The 17878-nt window shown below is 44.1% G+C and overlaps 1 protein-coding gene across 5 annotated transcripts; it reads right to left on the minus strand.

The window, feature by feature from the left end:
- Positions 1 to 403: 403 nt before the first annotated feature.
- On the minus strand, positions 404 to 17867 carry SPA17 (sperm autoantigenic protein 17). Of its 5 annotated transcripts, none has more exons than XM_081171883.1 (5): positions 17719 to 17867; positions 10243 to 10428; positions 7143 to 7213; positions 6491 to 6556; positions 404 to 729 (listed from the first exon to the last, which is right to left on the minus strand). In XM_081171883.1, the coding sequence occupies exons 2-5, from the start codon at positions 10394 to 10396 to the stop codon at positions 517 to 519; spliced, it is 504 nt and encodes a 167-aa protein (XP_081028009.1). In that variant the 5' UTR covers positions 10397 to 10428; positions 17719 to 17867; the 3' UTR covers positions 404 to 516. The 5 variants fall into 5 exon arrangements, with proteins under 5 accessions (XP_081028009.1, XP_081028011.1, XP_081028012.1 ...); XM_081171885.1 differs by having other exon boundaries at positions 10243 to 10422; positions 17719 to 17846; XM_081171886.1 differs by lacking the exon at positions 17719 to 17867 and adding an exon at positions 17468 to 17579.
- Between the last annotated feature and the right edge of the window lie 11 nt (positions 17868 to 17878).

Raw genomic sequence — 17878 nt, forward strand, 5'->3', positions numbered from 1 at the left:
CCCCAAGGGTTTTGACTATACACAATTTTGGCTTTAGGCACAATCCCTGGAATGTAACCCCCATGCAAGTTGTGGGCTTACTATATATATAAAAATCTCCAACCCAAACTAAAGATTCCCCGCCCAGCCACCAGAGGCACCAAGACTGGCATAACCACAAAAGGAAACAAGAAGAGCAAGGTCTGATTGTACAGGCTACAACGTTCATGAAGGTGCTTTGCACTTTACATCCAGAGAACCACAACAACTTAGCAAATGAAATATTAACAGAGCCATAAGATCATATACCTCCTTTTGCTCCTCAATGTAGCCAAAAGGATGAAGTAGTAGGAGACTCACTATTTGTGTCTTAAAACAGATTCAGAATGCTGTTCTGCTAATGAGCACCAAGAATGACAAGGTGCATTTTTGAAGGTTATTGTTTATTTCATAAACGTGACACATGCTCCTAAAGCAGACCCAGGGGCTTTGCCTTACGCCTTCTAAACTTGACTGCTGGCAGGTTGCTGTGTAGCATTACTGTGGCTCTTTATTTTCAGGTTCACTTGGCTTTTCCTCCTTTCCCGGTGCCTTCTCCTCCTCCCTCACTTCTTCCAATTCTTCTTTTGTGGGTTTTGTGTTCCTCCTTGATCTGTATCCCCTGTATGTGGCTTGAATTTTTGTAGCAGCCTCTTCTTCAGTTAGGCTCATAATACTCATAGCTGCTGGTGGTTTCTCCACTCCTCCCTCCTTTACAATGGAAAAGAAAAAAACAAATGTACATGTCTAAGCTTTGCCTTTAACCAGATGAGCAGTTTGAAGAGATATACAGTGGTAAAGGGAAAGGGAAAGGGACCCCTGACCATTAGGTCCAGTCGTGGCCGACTCTGGGGTTGTGACGCTCATCTCGCTTTATTGGCCAAGGGAGCCGCCGTACAGCTTCTGGGTCATGTGGCCAGCATGACTAAGCCACTTCTGGTGAACGAGAGCAGCGCACGGAAATGCCGTTTACCTTCCTGCCGGAGTGGTACTTATTTATCTACTTGCACTTTGATGTGCTCTCGAGCTGCTAGGTTGGCAGGAGCAGGGACCGAGCAACGGGAGCTCACCCCGTCACAGGGATTCAAACCGCCAACCTTCTGATCGGCAAGTCCTAGGCTCTGCGGTTTAACCCACAGAGCCACCCACATCCCATATACAGTGGTACCTCGGGTTAAGAACTTAATTCGTTCTGGAGATCTGTTCTTAACCTGAAACTGTTCTTAACCTGAAGCACCACTTTAGCTAATGGGGCCTCCTGCTGCCGCTGCGCCACCGCTTCACAATTTCTGTTCCCATCCTGAAGCAAAGTTCTTAACCCGAGGTAATATTTCTGGGTTAGCAGAGTCTGTAACCTGAAACGTATGTAACCTGAAGCGGATGTAACCCGAGGTATCACTGTATAGATCTCTCTTTGAAAAAGAGAATGAGAGCTTTAAAAGTAACTCAAACCTCCATTATTCCAAAGGCCTTTTGGAAGGTGGTTTATGAGTCCTAGGGTGGGTGGGAAAACAAAATGCAACTTGTTTTGTCATTTTTTAAATATGTACTTTCCACAATATATTCACAGGACTATTTTTAGTGCTAGATGTTCTGTATGTCACTTGGGCAACTTTCCATCATTTTTTCAAAGGAAGTTTTGTCTGCTGAAAATGTGAGAATTTAGCACCCAGAATTTAGATATTACCAACTGTTCATCCTTGGGATGCAAGAAGAAAAAATCCCCTACCAGAAGAGAGGGGAGCAATGCCATAGGCTGCAGTTGCCTAATCTGTTTGCCTGCAATGGACAAAGGCTTCAATGTCATTCAAACGTTACAAAATACAGAGGGTACACTTCATCCATAGTTAAGAAGTTTCAAATCCCAGTGATTTCAATGGGTGAACAGAACAGAAGCTTAAGCCTGCAAATATCTGCACACCTACCTGGAAATAATCCCCACAAACACAGCAGGGCTTCCTTCTGACTAAATATGCATATCATCATCATCAGGGCTGGGCAATATACCAATATATTGTCCAAAACCGTATCATGATACTGGTTTCATAATTCCTGACCTGCCAATATATGGCGAATCATGTTGTGTGTGTGTGTTATGCAAAAAGTAAGATGCGAAGAAAACCATTAAGCCAGTCAGTGCCTCTACATAGCTCCAACCTTATTTCAGATATTGTGTTACAGTGGTATAGCAGGTGATATGTTTATCGGGCGGTATATCACGATGTTGAAAACCAGATATCACCCAGCCCTAATCATCATCCTATTTGTTGCTGCCTTTCCACAAAAAGAAGCATGCTTAATGTGGTTTACAACAAAGAAAAGAGTACTACACCTCAAAATCAACATTGCAAGAACAATTTCATAGTAACATCATAAAACAACACAATAGCAATTATAACTGCATGCAAAAAGCAGTATTTCAATAATAGAGTATAAATATAACAAGATTAAATTAACATTACACCTTCTAGCAACAGTAGAAATAACAAGGGAGCATGACAGTTTCACCTTAGTCCTATGGTGTTGCTCACACTGCAAGCCTTTTTCATAGAAAGCAATGGGACTTTAAACACTTGGTTGGGCTGTGCATACATTTTCCCTGATGGAACTTGTTGAACAAAAGTGTAACATAAGCTCTCACTGATGCACTGCTCCCTTTGATTGCAGGTTCAGAGATCCAACTCAAACAAGCAGGTGTCTTGGAGAAATGTTAGAAATAGGGCAGGCACAGGCAAACTCTGGCCCTCCAGATGTTTGGGACTACAATTCCCATCATCCCTGACCACTGGTCCTGTTAGCTAGGGATGACGGGAATTGTAGTCCCAAACAGCTGGAGGGCCAGAGTTTGCCAATGCCTGAAATAGGGCCAGCTGCCCATGATGTTGATTTCCAGAAGATTTCTATACAGATTAGGGCGATTTGCTTAGGAAAATATCCTGATGCCTTGGAGAGGGCATGGGCGTAGCCAGGATTTATTGGGGGGGCTTTATGTTAGGGGGGCAGAACCGAGTTATCTGTAATTGGTCAGTTAGTTAAGTATTTTTATTTCTTTACTTGATTTGAGTGAGACAACTGCCCACCCCTACTCCCCACCCCGCTACTTACATGGGAGAAGGAGCTAATTTGCAATGTTTGTTCTACCTGTATTTAAAACTAAGGACCTGACACCATCAAGCTTACCTAATATTGCATTTGCAACTGGCATCCATTCATAGTTACTAATTAATTTATGAAATGGGAAAACTTTCCATTGGAAAATTTTCTGTTTAATTTTTCCCACACCACATTGCCACTGTCTGCCACTTTATCCAAAGCAGATTTAAAGGTAAAGGTAAAGGGACCCTTGACCATTAGGTCCAGTTGTGGCCGACTCTGGGGTTGCGGCACTGATCATGCTCTTCTGAAGTTTACTATACAGCGGAAAGGAGCAGCCAAGCATACTAGGACTCAATTTCTTGACTTTAAGAAAGCCGACTTCATAAAACTTAGGGAAGTGCTGGGTGAGATCCCATGGACAGTAATACTAAAAGGAAAGGGAGTTCATGATGGCTGGGAGTTTGTTAAGAGGGAGATAGTAAAAGCACAACGTCAGGCAATACCAATGAGACGGAAACATGGAAGGTGCTTAAAGAAGCCAGGGTGGCTATCTAAAGAACTTTTAACTGAGTTAAGATTAAAAAAGGATGTGTACAAAAAATGGAAAAGGGGGGAAACCACCAAAGAGGAATTCAAACAAATAGCCAGCACGTGTAGACACAAAGTCAGAAAAGCTAAAGCACAGAATGAACTCAGGCTTGCTAGAGAGGTTAAAAGCAACAAAAAAGGTTTTTATGGGTATGTTCGTAGCAAAAGGAAGAACAAAGAAACAGTGGGGTCACTCAGAGGAGAAGATGGTGAAATGCAAACAGGGGACACAGAAAGGGCTGAACTCCTCAATGCCTTCTTTGCCTCAGTCTTCTCCGATAAAGAAAACAATGCCCGACCTGAAGAATTTGGAGCAAATGATTCAGCAAAGGAAACACAGCCCAGAATAACTAAGGAGATAGTACAATAATACTTGGCTAGTTTAGATGTATTCAAGTCTCCAGGGCCAGATGAACTGCATCCAAGAGTATTAAAAGAACTGGCAGATGTGATCTCAGTCATCTTTGAGAATTCCTGGAGAACAGGCGAAGTCCCGGCAGACTGGAGGAGGGCAAATGTTGTCCCTATTTTCAAAAAGGGGAAAAGAGAGGACCCAACTAATTACCGCCCAGTCAGTCTGACATCAATACCAGGGAAGATTCTGGAGCAGATCATTAAGCAAATAGTCTGTGAGCACCTAGAAAGGAATGCTGTGATCACCAATAGTCAGCATGGATTTCTGAAAAATAAGTCATGTCAGACTAACCTGATCTCGTTTTTTGACAGAATTACAAGCCTGGTAGATGAAGGGAACGCAGTGGATGTAGCCTACCTTGATTTCAGCAAGGCATTTGACAAGGTGCCCCATGATATTCTTGTAAAGAAGCTGGTAAAATGCGGTCTTGACTCTGCTACCACTCAGTGGATTTGTAACTGGCTGACTGACCGAACCCAAAGGGTGCTCATCAATGGTTCCTCTTCATCCTGGAGAAGAGTGACTAGTGGGGTGCCACAGGGTTCTGTCTTGGGCCCGGTCTTATTCAACATCTTTATCAACGACTTGGATGATGGACTCAAGGGCATCCTGATCAAATTTGCAGATGACACCAAACTGGGAGGGGTGGCTAACACCCCAGAGGACAGGATCACACTTCAAAACGACCTTGACAAATTAGAGAACTGGGCAAAAACAAACAAGATGAATTTTAACAGGGAGAAATGTAAAGTATTGCACTTGGGGGGGGGGGGAAATGAGAGGCACAAATACAAGATGGGGGACACCTGGCTTGAGAGCAGTACATGTGAAAAGGATCTAGGAGTCTTTGTTGACCACAAACTTGACATGAGCCAACAGTGTGACGCGGCAGCTAAAAAAGCCAATGCAATTCTGGGATGCATCAATAGGAGTATAGCATCTAGATCAAGGGAAGTAATAGTGCCACTGTATTCTGCTCTGGTCAGACCTCACCTGGAGTACTGTGTCCAGTTCTGGGCACCACAATTCAAGAAGGACACTGACAAACTGGAACGTGTCCAGAGGAGGGCAACCAAAATGGTCAAAGGCCTGGAAACGATGCCTTATGAGGAACGGCTAAGGGAGCTGGGCATGTTTAGCCTGGAGAAGAGGAGGTTAAGGGGTGATATGATAGCCATGTTCAAATATATAAAAGGATGTCACATAGAGGAGGGAGAAAGGTTGTTTTCTGCTGCTCCAGAGAAGCGGACACGGAGCAATGGATCCAAACTACAAGAAAGAAGATTCCACCTAAACATTAGGAAGAACTTCCTGACAGTAAGAGCTGTTCGACAGTGGAATTTGCTGCCAAGGAGTGTGGTGGAGTCTCCTACTTTGGAGGTCTTTAAGCAGAGGCTTGACAACCATATGTCAGGAGTGCTCTGATGGTGTTTCCTGCTTGGCAGGGGGTTGGACTCGATGGCCCTTGTGGTCTCTTCCAACTCTATGATTCTATGATCTCACTTTACTGGCTGAGGAAGCCGGCGTTTGTCCGCAGACAGCTTCCAGGTCATGTGGCAAGCATGAGTAAGCCGCTTCTGGCGAACCAGAGCAGCGCACGGAAACACCGTTTACCTTCCTGCTGGAGCGGTACCTATGTATCTACTTGTACTTTGCCGTGCTTTCAAACTGCTAGGTTGGCAGGAGGAGGGACTGAGCAACGGGAGCTCACCCCGTCGCGGGGATTCGAACCGCCGACCTTCTGATCAGCAAGTCCTAGGCTCTGTGGTTTAACCCACAGCACCACCCATGTCCCTAAAGCAGATTTAGAAATGTGTTAACTGCTCTCACTTATGTGACTAGGCTAATTTCTCTCCCCCCGCCCCCCCCCCGGCATGCATTTAAACTTCAAGTGAAGGATTTTTTTTCAGTGGATCAGCAACTAGGGATTTGAAACTGGAATCCATGCAGGGAAGAAGAGACTCCATAGATTGCTACCGATGAGAGTCTTTGGGTTGTATCCAAAGTAGATCTAAGTTGGTAAGTCACAGTCCTGTGTTCAGAAGGATTTCTGTTTGTGCAACAGATTCTCCCCCCTCCCCAATCTGTTCTTGGGGTTCCCCATACCCTCTGGAAGGCACAGGGTGCACATGGTGGGAAGATGATGGGATGTTTTAGTTGGATGCCTCCCTCTGTAAAAAGCAATGGAAATTATTTAGAAAAGTGAAAAGATCTTGACAAATTGACTGTTGCTGCACTCTATGCAAAGATTACTCTGGCCTCGCGGCAGCTTTTGAGCATGGCAAGGTCAGTAGGATTTAGCTATGTAGCAAAGGGCTGAAAATGGTCTTCAGGTTCAAGAAAAGTACAGTGAACTCATTGAAGATTGCTTACTGGCTGTGCCTCAGATCCTTCCTTCTTCTCCTCTGCTTTATCACCACCTCCTGGTGGTGCAAGTTCCTGCAAAAACAAAGGCTATTTTCAATGCACTTGCTTGCAAGAAGAGCACCAGGGTCTGGTGGTACAGATGATACTTAATTCAAGCCGAATCAAGGTGTAGGATGAGAAGGGTTAGGGAGTTGCTCACAATCATTTGGGTGTGTGGTTTTCTCTAGATCAGGGAACTTGTAGCTTTCCAGATGTTGTCGGACTCCATTTCCTCAACCAACGTGAGTCAGGATTGATGGGAACTGAAGTGTGACAACATTTAAGGTCACAAGTTCCTCACCCACAGTCTAAGAAGGGGTGGACTATGTGCCTTGATAGCCTCTGTGACCAAATCAACAAACACATTTGTTTTTTTCTAGCACCTTCCATAGTACTGTTACACAATTGGCACATTCAAGTGTTAAATGAGCACCTAGAATTATTTCTGAGCTTTTGATTCAGTTCAGGCATAACAATGAGGGGGGGGGGGCAGATGTTTAACTTGCCCTTCCAAAGCACCACAGTGCTTCCTATGCTACTACGCTGTCTCTGCCCACACCCTCTGGCCTGTTAGTCCCATCCTGTCCCCCCAATATGCCCACCATAAAATAAGACTTACATTGAAGGCATGGTTATTGTAGTATCGGTCGTCTATTTTTGCTCCCCATTCACATGGATCATAACCACTTTCTAAACAGAGTTTTGTAAAAGAAAATAAACACTGAATTATTTTATATAAAATAAGGGTCATATCCAATGCTGGTCACTAAAATTAAATAGGCATAGCTAACTTGGATCTATTGTTCTTGTGTGTCTAATCTAAGTACAGTTTAGTTGGGGACAAACCCAAAATAAGCTACCCATTCAAGTATTTAGAGTAGCAGCTGCAATGAAACGCAGGTATCAAGTAACATGTCTTCGTCTAGTTATGCACTTTCAGCTTTAGGGATTGTAGGATTATTTTTCTTTTAAAAATCTCTTAACTATTTATACTTACACCTGTGTACTTATATACAGCCAAGTGCAAGACAAAGGGGGAAGCAACTGCAAGATTCTCTATGGAGTTGAGTCAGGATTGTAAGTCAGAACACATGTATTTCCTTCCAAAAAAAGAGCAGAAACAACCAAGTATGATGGGTTATAGTAAATGAGTGAATGGGCAAAACAATGCTTTAAAACATCTTGTTTTCAACAGGGAAAAAGGGTCTGATAATGAAAGAAACGTAGAGTAAGAGCTGGAATGATACACGTCATGAAACATTTGCCCAATCTTACTGAGTTAAGGTATCCAATTTTGCATGAGTAGGTGGGAAGTAGAATGGTAATCAAGGACAGTTGGGTGGCAAAATGATAAGTGACTATACTGGCTACTCATACCATTTTAAGTAACAGATGGTGCAAAAAGGAGTTAGTACATTGCAATCCTATGCACGTCTCCTGAGAAATAAACATTTACTCCCAAGAAAGTATCAATAGTATTGCTGCCTATATCGTGTTTTCAGCAACTACTTCAGGTCCCACAAACTGAGAGCTGCTGCTTCATTTGTACTGCTTTGGAGGACCAACCCCATCTTGCGTACAACTGCTTATTCCACTCTGTTCATCATGACCCATCCTAAGCAGACAACTTCCACAGGTACATTAGTCACAGGCAGGAAACAATCTCAGTGTCCTGTGACCCAAACTCTTTCTTTTTAGATGCATAGCCTGCTTTTGGGCTGGAATACACAAACAGGCTTAAGGCGTTCATACAGTTCAACAGTTTCCCTTGAGACAGTAAAATATTTTTAAAAACATAAACAACAAAACAAATGCTCACAAGGTTATATTTCATGGCCTCAGACCAAGGAGATATCGGTTCACATATCCACCCAGCTACAAAGCTCACTGGGTCATCTTAGTATTCTCAACCTAGCCTACATTACAGGTTGCAAGGATAACGTGGGTGCACTACCTTGAACTCTTTGGAGGAAAGGTAGGATAGAAATGAAAGCCGCTTTAAAAAAATACTGAACTCAAGAAAGGTCAACACAACCAAGGGGGGGGGGAAGAGTCCAGGTGATTCACAATAACGGATATATAATGGCATCTTCAACTCATGCGGGAGCTAGACTGGTGACTGGGAGTCGCCACCGAGACCACACAATACCGGTTCTGAAAGACCTACATTGGCTCCCAGTATGTGAGTCATGCACGCTGGAACTGATGGTAACTGGAGTTCAACAACAACTGGAGGGTGACATGCTCTCTCTCCATCCCTGTCCTAAACATGACTTTTTAGACTCTTAAAAAGCAAACATAAGAAGCTTAGCCTGGCTCCCCATGTTTGGAAATATTTTTCCTGTCCCGCTTATGCAGACAGATCTGCACGGTGTCCTTAAGTTGCATAATAAAATCTGGCTTCACAATTTGTGTTTCGGGGCCAGGTGGATAAAAGGTGGAGAACTCACAGAACCCCATTATGAAACTGCTGGCGCTGCATGCCCTATAAAATTAAAATAACCCTCCTGAGTGTCAGTCTGCCTAGCAACATCTACACGTATAGAACCAATTACATTCTGAAGGTCTGCTAAAGAACAGTGTATTTTGAAAGGAGGGTATCATTCCAAGCAAAAAAGTGTAGGCTTCTACCTGCAGCTCTGAGGCACAACTGAGTATTGCCTCTGGGAAGAGGGAAACTAATTATGTGAGATGGTAAGGGGTTCTTTCTCTTGCACCCAGAACATTCACTGCTCACAAACTTTCCTTGCATAACGCTATAAACCTTCTCCAAAAGTGTCATTTACTAGACATTTTAAAAACAAAGAAGAGGCCAAATAGCTCTGAGCTTCACTGTGAGTCATCCTGCAATTAAAAACACCACCACATGTTTGTAGCTTGGTCAATCAGCAAGACTGCTTCCTCCGGCCGGCTATTTTTTAAAAAAATGCTTCATAAAAATTCTCCCAGAGAACTAGGAGTACCACATTATCAAGAGAAGGCCACAACAACATGAAATTAATCATACTTGGATTGCTGTCAAATAGCTTCAAATGAAGAAAGGGGCTTCAAATCCATCAGGGGCTTTTTCCTTGCCTCAATATGCAATTCTACTAACTATCAACACACTTTCCTGGATAGTAAGTACCTATATATAAAGTAGACAGGAAAGTCCTACACCTGTCTACAACACTATGCAACAGTGTGTAAGAAACCTTCTATCTTGGGAAAGGGAAGTGTAAAGATGTGGAATCTTTGCTTCTTGTTCACAGAGCAAGCCATGTACTCTGTACTTGCACACCAAACGGCCAAGAAGGGAAAGAGGAACATGTCTTCTCTGCACCCTCAGACTTCCAATGCATTTTCTTCTTCCCATCCCACCAATCTAGGTTGCCCATGACCTAAAGAAAATGCCTCTGTGTAAAGCTAGCACTGGGTAGTGTTTTATGGCTGCAACCACAAACAGTAAACTTCCACATCTGCCCTCCAGATGCTATGGACAGCTTCAATCATCCCTAAATATTAAAAGACTGTGAGTGATAGAAGCTGTAGTTTAAAAGATCTGGAGGGCACCAGTTGAGAAAGGTTGCTGTACACACTTACCTGGAAGTCCCACTGAACACAGTGGGACTTCTGAGTAACCGTGTATAGGATTAGGTTGGTTTGGATCTTTCCTTAGGGAGAAGAATGTGTGCACATATACGTTAAACATATGTGATATTATTTCAGTTTATGCTCACTTTCTCTTTCAATGAGAAGAGTTTCAAAATAATTGGCTGCAAAGCTTGGTATATCCACAGGCTGGCTCCTCAAGACTTCCCTGGCAAGCCCTTCGAGCAGATTTGCAAATCCTGGAGGAATGCGTTGAGTGGTGTTGGAGAATGGAATGGACATTGTCTCTCAATAGGTTTCTATCCCACCTGCAGCTTCATTAACAAGAGAAATGTATTATTTTTGTAGCTGAAAAACAGCATTTTTGTTGGTCTAATATATACAGATGTTACAGATATTACAACTGAAGTTATGAAACTCATACATTCCCCACCCACTGCATCATTTACTGAATGAAGCATGAACACAAATGCCTACATTATACTTAAGACACAAAGAGCACAAAACAACAATAATCATCACTGCAATTTACTATCTGATATTCAGAAATCTGCAACGGCAGCTTTACTCTGGGGCTGCAATGCCTTATTTATGAGATCTGTTGATGAAAAACATTTTGATCAACCCAAAACAATAACTCATTTAACCAGGGACAAGGTATTTAATTTAAAATAATTTTCTTTCAGGACCACAGCAGACTGCACTTCCTTCTCTTTCTTACTATGAGACCAGAGAAGCCATGCCGGGGGGGGGGGTAGAGTAATTTAAAATTATTTTTAATACAGGTTCTTATATGGCAAGTGCCATATCAAGGCAAAATGCCCACAAATGAAAGACAAGAGATGTTCCTCTTCTAACATGATGTTTTTTGCATGAATAACTCCCCTTTTCTTCAAGAAAGGGGGTGCAGCTAGCATGAAGGAAGGCTAGGAAGGCAGCCTCAGATCTTCCTGTAAGAGGAGGGACCTCCTGCCTCAATCCCAGATGACTTCCTGACTTCATGGTGAATGGTCAGACACTGAGAGGGCTGCTGTTGTAGGCGGACCCTGGTGCAGGGCTGGGCCAGATGTGGTTCTTCAGGAATTTCTAGCTGACCATCAGAATGTCCCCAGCCTACACACCCTCCCTAGCTGCACCATCTGTAAATAGTTTTCTCCTGGCTGGAATGTGTCCTTGAATACTGATGATGACTCTTGTGTGTCTGGATAGAGCATAGAGAGTGGGGTCTGTGAGTGTCTGTGTTGAAGCTAGCCTAAAAAGAGAGATGCAACTCTGCTTGAGAAAGAGTTCATTTATTAATTATATATCTTGTTGCAATTTATGAAAGTATGTATACTTTTCATGTTGCCAGCCACCTTAAACATGGTTTGAACTGTGGAAAGGTGATATACAAATAAAATTACTGATGTATGTACACAGTGCTTTTTTCTTAAAAAAATGTTTAGGGGTACTCTCATTTTCCTACTCATATTGAAATACTGCCCCTCAATGATGGGCCTCATCAATAGGAGTATAGCATCTAGATCAAGGGAAGTAATAGTGCCACTGTATTCTGCTCTGGTCAGACCTCACCTGGAGTACTGTGTCCAGTTCTGGGCACCACAATTCAAGAAGGACACTGACAAACTGGAACGTGTCCAGAGGGGGGCAACCAAAATGGTCAAAGGCCTGGAAACGATGCCTTATGAGGAACGGCTAAGGGAGCTGGGCATGTTTAGCCTGGAGAAGAGGAGGTTAAGGGGTGATATGATAGCCATGTTCAAATATATAAAAGGATGTCACATAGAGGAGGGAGAAAGGTTGTTTTCTGCTGCTCCAGAGAAGCGGACACGGAGCAATGGATCCAAACTACAAGAAAGAAGATTCCACCTAAACATTAGGAAGAACTTCCTGACAGTAAGAGCTGTTCGACAGTGGAATTTGCTGCCAAGGAGTGTGGTGGAGTCTCCTTCTTTGGAGGTCTTTAAGCAGAGGCTTGACAACCATATGTCAGGAGTGCTCTGATGGTGTTTCCTGCTTGGCAGGGGGTTGGACTCGATGGCCCTTGTGGTCTCTTCCAACTCTATGATTCTATGATTCTATGATTCTATGATGCCAAACTTAGATTCACAAAATGTTTAGGGAAAATAAAAAAATTCCTTCCTGTAGCACCTTAAAGACCAACTAAGTTACCGTATTTTTCGCTCTATAACACGCACCTGACCATAACACGCACGTAGTTTTTAGAGGAGGAAAACAAGAAAAAAATATTCTAAACAAAACAGTGGATGTATGATTTTTGTGGTTCATGCTGTGGCCACAGACATGTGATCTGATGGTGAGTTTGGGGTAGCCCAATGCAAAAATCCTGAGGATCCATGTGGGTCCATGCTTTGTAACCACGTTTTTGCGCCATTGCGGCCCCATGAAACAGTGGGTGCGTGTGTGTTTTTGGTGCAGGCTGTAGCCATGGACATGCTATGTGATCTGATGGTGAATTTGGGGTGACCGAGTGCAAAAATCCTGAGGATCCATGTGGATCCGTGCTTTGTAACCACGTTTTAAGTGGGGAGGGAAGGAAAAGCACTCAAGGGACAAGGAGCACGCGTGGGGTGGGTGGAGAAGGTGCTGCTAATAATGCAGGAGAGGCTCCTCTCCAGCTTTGCTCCTTTAGAACAATCAGGCTCTGCGTCTCTCCCTCCTCCCCAGCAAGGAAACCACGATAGTAACCACTCTGAGACAAATCAAGAAAAAGTGCGACCAACACTCTCCCCCAACAAGCGCAGTGAGGTCAAAACACACACACACACACAGAGAGAGAGAGAACTGGCCCTAAAGTTGCAGGGCGCTGGAAGTCGCAGGGGCGCTGGGGGAGTGAATGGGAAGCAAGAGATGGAGAACGATCCCTCACACACACAGAAAGACACAGAGTGTGGATTCTAAAGTCCGCAGGGAGAGTGAAGGGGAAGCAGAGAAGGAGAACGATCTCTCACACACACACACAGAGAGACACAGAGTGTGGATTCCAAAGTCCGCAGGGAGAGTGAAAGGGAAGCAGAGAAGGAGAACGATCTCTCTCACACACAGAGAGACACAGAGTGTCGATTCTAAAGTCCGCAGGGAGAGTGAAAGGGAAGCAGAGAAGGAGAACGATCTCTCTCACACACAGAGAGACACAGAGTGTCGATTCTAAAGTCCGCAGGGAGAGTGAAAGGGAAGCAGAGAAGGAGAACGATCTCTCTCACACACAGAGAGACACAGAGTGTGGATTCCAAAGTCCGCAGGGAGAGTGAAGGGGAAGCAGAGAAGGAGAACGATCTCTCTCACACACAGAGAGACACAGAGTGTGGATTCCAAAGTCCGCAGGGAGAGTGAAGGGGAAGCAGAGAAGGAGAACGATCTCTCTCACACACACAGAGACACAGAGTGTCGATTCTAAAGTCCGCAGGGAGAGTGAAAGGGAAGCAGAGAAGGAGAACGATCTCTCTCACACACACACATAGCTCAAGCACACACACACACAGCCCCTACAGTGGCTAATCCAAAATCGGACAGCAAAAACCTGCAGGCAGGGACAGAGAGCATGGGGTTGTTTTAAAGCAGCCAACTCCCGCTCTGCTTCTCTCCCTCCTCCCCGGCTCCGCTAGCTGACAGGAGCCGCTTACACCCGCTTTGCTGTTTCAAAGCGAGCCATGGACTGCTCACGACTGCAGCAGATTCCCCCGCCATCTGTAGGCATTCGCTCCATAACACGCACAGACATTTCCCCTTACTTTCTAGGAGGAAAAATCTGCGTGTTATGGAGCGAAATTTACGGTAGTTCTTGGTATAAGCTTTCGTGTGCATGCACACTTCTTCAGAAGAAGTGTATCTGAAGAAGTGTGCATGCACACGAAAGCTTATACCAAGAACTAACTTAGTTGGTCTTTAAGGTGCTACAGGAAGGAATTTTTTTATTTTGACTATGGCAGACCAACACGGCTACCCATCTGAAAATGTTTAGGGGTATGCATACCCCTGCATCCCCCCCGAAAAAAGCACTGTTGTACATATGCTATGCTTGAATGCATCATCTAAACACAAAAAGTATGCTATCTTCGGCAGGAATCCCCCCATATGCAAATTTATCTGTTTATGTGATTAAAGTTCATACACTTAACTCACCAAGGTTTGGTTAAGTGGGCCCTATTTTTTAAAGCTTGGGAGTACATATTTCCACTAGCTAATTGAAGTTCAAACAGATGTTTAAAAGCACAGGAAAGCAGTCAATACAAAAGTCAAAGATTCAATAGAGCACCTCTGTTTCCTCAGTTCTGCCATTAGAAATAAACTCTAGGATATTAAATGACAACAGTTTGTTGTAAAATTCTTCTTATGAATTTAGTAGCAAGCAAAGTCAGGGAATGCAGGAGTTACAGAAGATAGAAGCCTTAATTCATTCTATTCAGACATATTACACCTCTGCTAAAATTTCAGTTGCCTTTTATACAGTCACAGTTTACCTTCACAGCTTGAGCGAGGTTACAAATATGAGTTTGTGCACCTCTCATTACCCTAATGGATGTAATTAGAAGCGCAAGTACTCAGATCTGGAAACAGGAAACAAACTCATACATTCGCAAACACTTTCAACAGTGCAATCTTATACGTACATGTCTAAGTACTCCACAACAAGCAGAATTGGACTTTCTCTTAATTAAGTATGTATAGGATTGCAATCCTATGCTAACCACCTGGAAATAAGCACCACTGAAAACAGTGAAACTTCCTTCTCAGTAAACATATAGTAATGTACTCCTAATACGGTAACTGTGATTGCAATCAAACTATACTTAAGTCTCCTTGACCTCAATGGGTTCTGCATTCTCAGCTGCCTGCAAAGGATCAGAATGCAAAACTTACATGAATTTGTAATTTTTATTTGGGAAAATATTTTAAATTGTGGTATAACTACTGCCTGTAGCTGCTTGCAGTCCTGAGAACACTTACTTGAGAATAAGTTCCACTGAACTCAGTGGGAGTTATACTCAAGTGAGTATACAGCTTCGGTCCTGTATACCTGAAGGAGCATCTTCCGCCTCATTGTTTAACCTGGACACTGAGGTCCAGTTCTGAGGGCCTTCTGGCAGCTTCCTCATTGTGAGAAGTGAAGCTACAGGAACCAGGCAGAAGGCCTTTTCTGGTAGTGGTACCCACCCTGCAGAATGCCCTCCCCTAGACAAATGAAAACAGCCCTGTATCAGGAAACCTTTAATGTCTGATGTTTTGTTGTCCTTTTCTTATATTCTTTTGGAAGCTGCCCATCATGGCTGGGGAAACAAGTTATAAATAATAATTACTATTATTTCTATGTAAATATGCACAAGATTGAGCTGCAAACTGTGGATTTAGTAGCCTTACTGACAAAACAGACAGAAAAGTCTACATTCAAGGTTCAATTCAAAATGACCATTATTTTTAATTTTAAAACATAGATAGCACCCTTATATAGCACCCTTCATTTTGTTTAGGATTCTAGGGCAATGTACAATTTACTGGTCACTGTGCTTTCTTGTTCTATCTTTGAGATCAGCATAGAAATGTCACAGACATCTTTGGCCCCAGCAATTCCCCCAACTCGGTTTATTCTTGTCTATCTTTAACATGTTACCATTCAACATGGTTGATATTATTAATTTATGATTAATTTCTTAACCTTTCACCATGAGGTCCCAGAGCAGGTTACAACAATCTAAAAATACATTAAAAGATGACTTGTAATGAGCTATACCTATTATTAGGGATTAGTGACCTGTTTTCCAATTCCATTATTTTATAATGATTTTTTTTAAAGCACTTCCTGGAAGAAGAGGAGCTGGGCCACTTCTAGACTGTCACTAATTTCAGGTGGAATTCAATCACATGCCAACAAATGTGAATAAATGCACAATAAATAGGTCTGGAAGTGTCCTGGGTCTCCTGTTTGCTGGGAATCTGCACACACAAACATAAGACAGATGCTCTGCTTTCAAATGCAAGAGTAACAATCCCTGGTTACTTCCACACAACTCATTCACTGAATGTTCATTTTGATCTTGATTTGTTTGCAAGGAGGTAACATGATGTCGCATGAAGCAAATTTAACCCCGTACTGGCTGAGACCCTACCTGCCTGCAGACTGTCTCGTCAGAGTGGTGCATGCTCTAGTTATCTCCCACTTGGACTACTGCAATGCAGTCTGTGTGGGGCTATCTTTGAAGGTGATCCGGAAACTACAATTAATCCAGTATACGGCAGCTAGACTGGTGACTGGGAGTGGCCACCAAGACCATGTAACACCAGTCCTGAAAGACCTACCTTGGCTCCCGGTAAGTTTCTGAGCACAATTCAAAGTGTTGGTGCTGACCTTTAAAGCCCTAAACAGCCTCAGCCCAGTATACCCGAAGGAGAATCTCCACCTCCATCGTTCAGCCCGGACACTGAGGTCAAGCTCCAAGGGTCTTCTGCTGGTTTCCTCCTTGCAAGAAGCAAAGTTACAGGAAACCAGGCAGAGGGCCTTCTTGGTAGTGGTGTCCGCCCTGTGGAACGCCCTCCCATCAGATGTCAAGGAAATAAACAACTATCTGACTTTTAGAAGACATCTGAAGACAGCCCTGTTTAGGGAAGTTTTTTATGTTAGAAGTTTTATTCTGATTTTAATGTTATGTTGAAAGCCTCCCAGAGTGGCTGGGGAAACCCAGCCAGATGGGTGGGGTAGAAATAAATTATATTATTATTATTATTATTATTATTATTATTATTATTATTATTATTATTAAAAATGTCAGTCCCTCAACTCAGCTGCCATTATTATTATTATTATTATTATTATTATTATTATTATTATTATTCAGTGCGTTTTCCCCTCTTTCTTCAGCGCAAAGAAGTCCCACAGAGTTTAGGAAATCCACTTTAAAGGCGCATCCTGAACTGGACAGCTTGAGGCGGAATCCCATCGGCCAGTTGAACCAGTGGAAGCACGGGAGGGGGGCGTGGATTCTGTGGACCTCAAGACGTTGCTGGACTCTGGGTCCCAGCAGCCCCAAACCAGACGGGCCAACGGCCAGGATTAGCCGTAGACCCACTTATTCCCCACTGCCTGGGTTAGTCGCCCCTTCGTGTGGACGAGGCACTCTGCCCATGCTCAGAAACACTCGCCCTCTCCCGCCCCACCTGAAGGTGACGTCACAAAGCGGCTCCTCGCACTCCTATCAGTCTTATCCCACCTCGGCCTATTTGACTGTGGGGAGCGGGAGAGGAAGCGGCGGGAGCGACAACGAAACCCTACCTCTCGGCCCTTTTCCTCAACTCGCCTGAGAGAACCAAGAGAAAAGCTCTGCGTTTGTTGTCAGTTACCTTGGCAACCCAAACGGGACGGCAAGCGGGGAGGGACACAAGAGCGAACCGTTAGTGAAGCTGTCGGCCGGTAGCTCTCGCGCAGCTCCGGATTCGTTCTCCAAACCAAGGCCCGCCTCTCGGATGCCCGGAGCCGCCCACCTATTGGACGACGGACCCGCCTTTCAAGCAAAAGTTTCGCCCCCTCCCCCGCCCGCCTACTCGAGGCCTCCGCTTATTGAAGCTGCCTCAGCGCCGCCCTCGGGTTTCACCTGGTTGCCCGTTTACGCGAGGGGAAGCTCGCGGCGTGGCCAGAGAAGGAGGCGGTGGCGAGGCCAAGCCTTTTGGCCGAAGCAGGGGAGCCAGCGCTCCTGTCGCGTCTAGTCAGGGCCCATTGACTTGGGACTCTGCGGGGCGGAGCGGGGGCCGGCA

The sequence above is a fragment of the Podarcis bocagei genome, assembly GCF_964188305.1.
Source record: "Podarcis bocagei genome assembly, chromosome: 15".
NCBI lineage: Eukaryota > Metazoa > Chordata > Lepidosauria > Squamata > Lacertidae > Podarcis > Podarcis bocagei.

What these genes read in the sequence shown, in the direction of transcription:
- SPA17 (XM_081171883.1), bottom strand. Translation starts at nt 10,396, where the DNA reads ATGTCCATTCCATTCTCCAACACCACTCAACGCATTCCTCCAGGATTT. An exon ending in TCTTCTCATTGAAAGAGAAA is followed by an intron (nt 7,214 to 10,242) that starts GTGAGCATAAAC and finishes AACTCTGTTTAG; the next exon opens with AAAGTGGTTATGATCCATGT. An exon ending in AAGGATCTGAGGCACAGCCA is followed by an intron (nt 730 to 6,490) that starts GTAAGCAATCTT and finishes TCCATTGTAAAG; the next exon opens with GAGGGAGGAGTGGAGAAACC.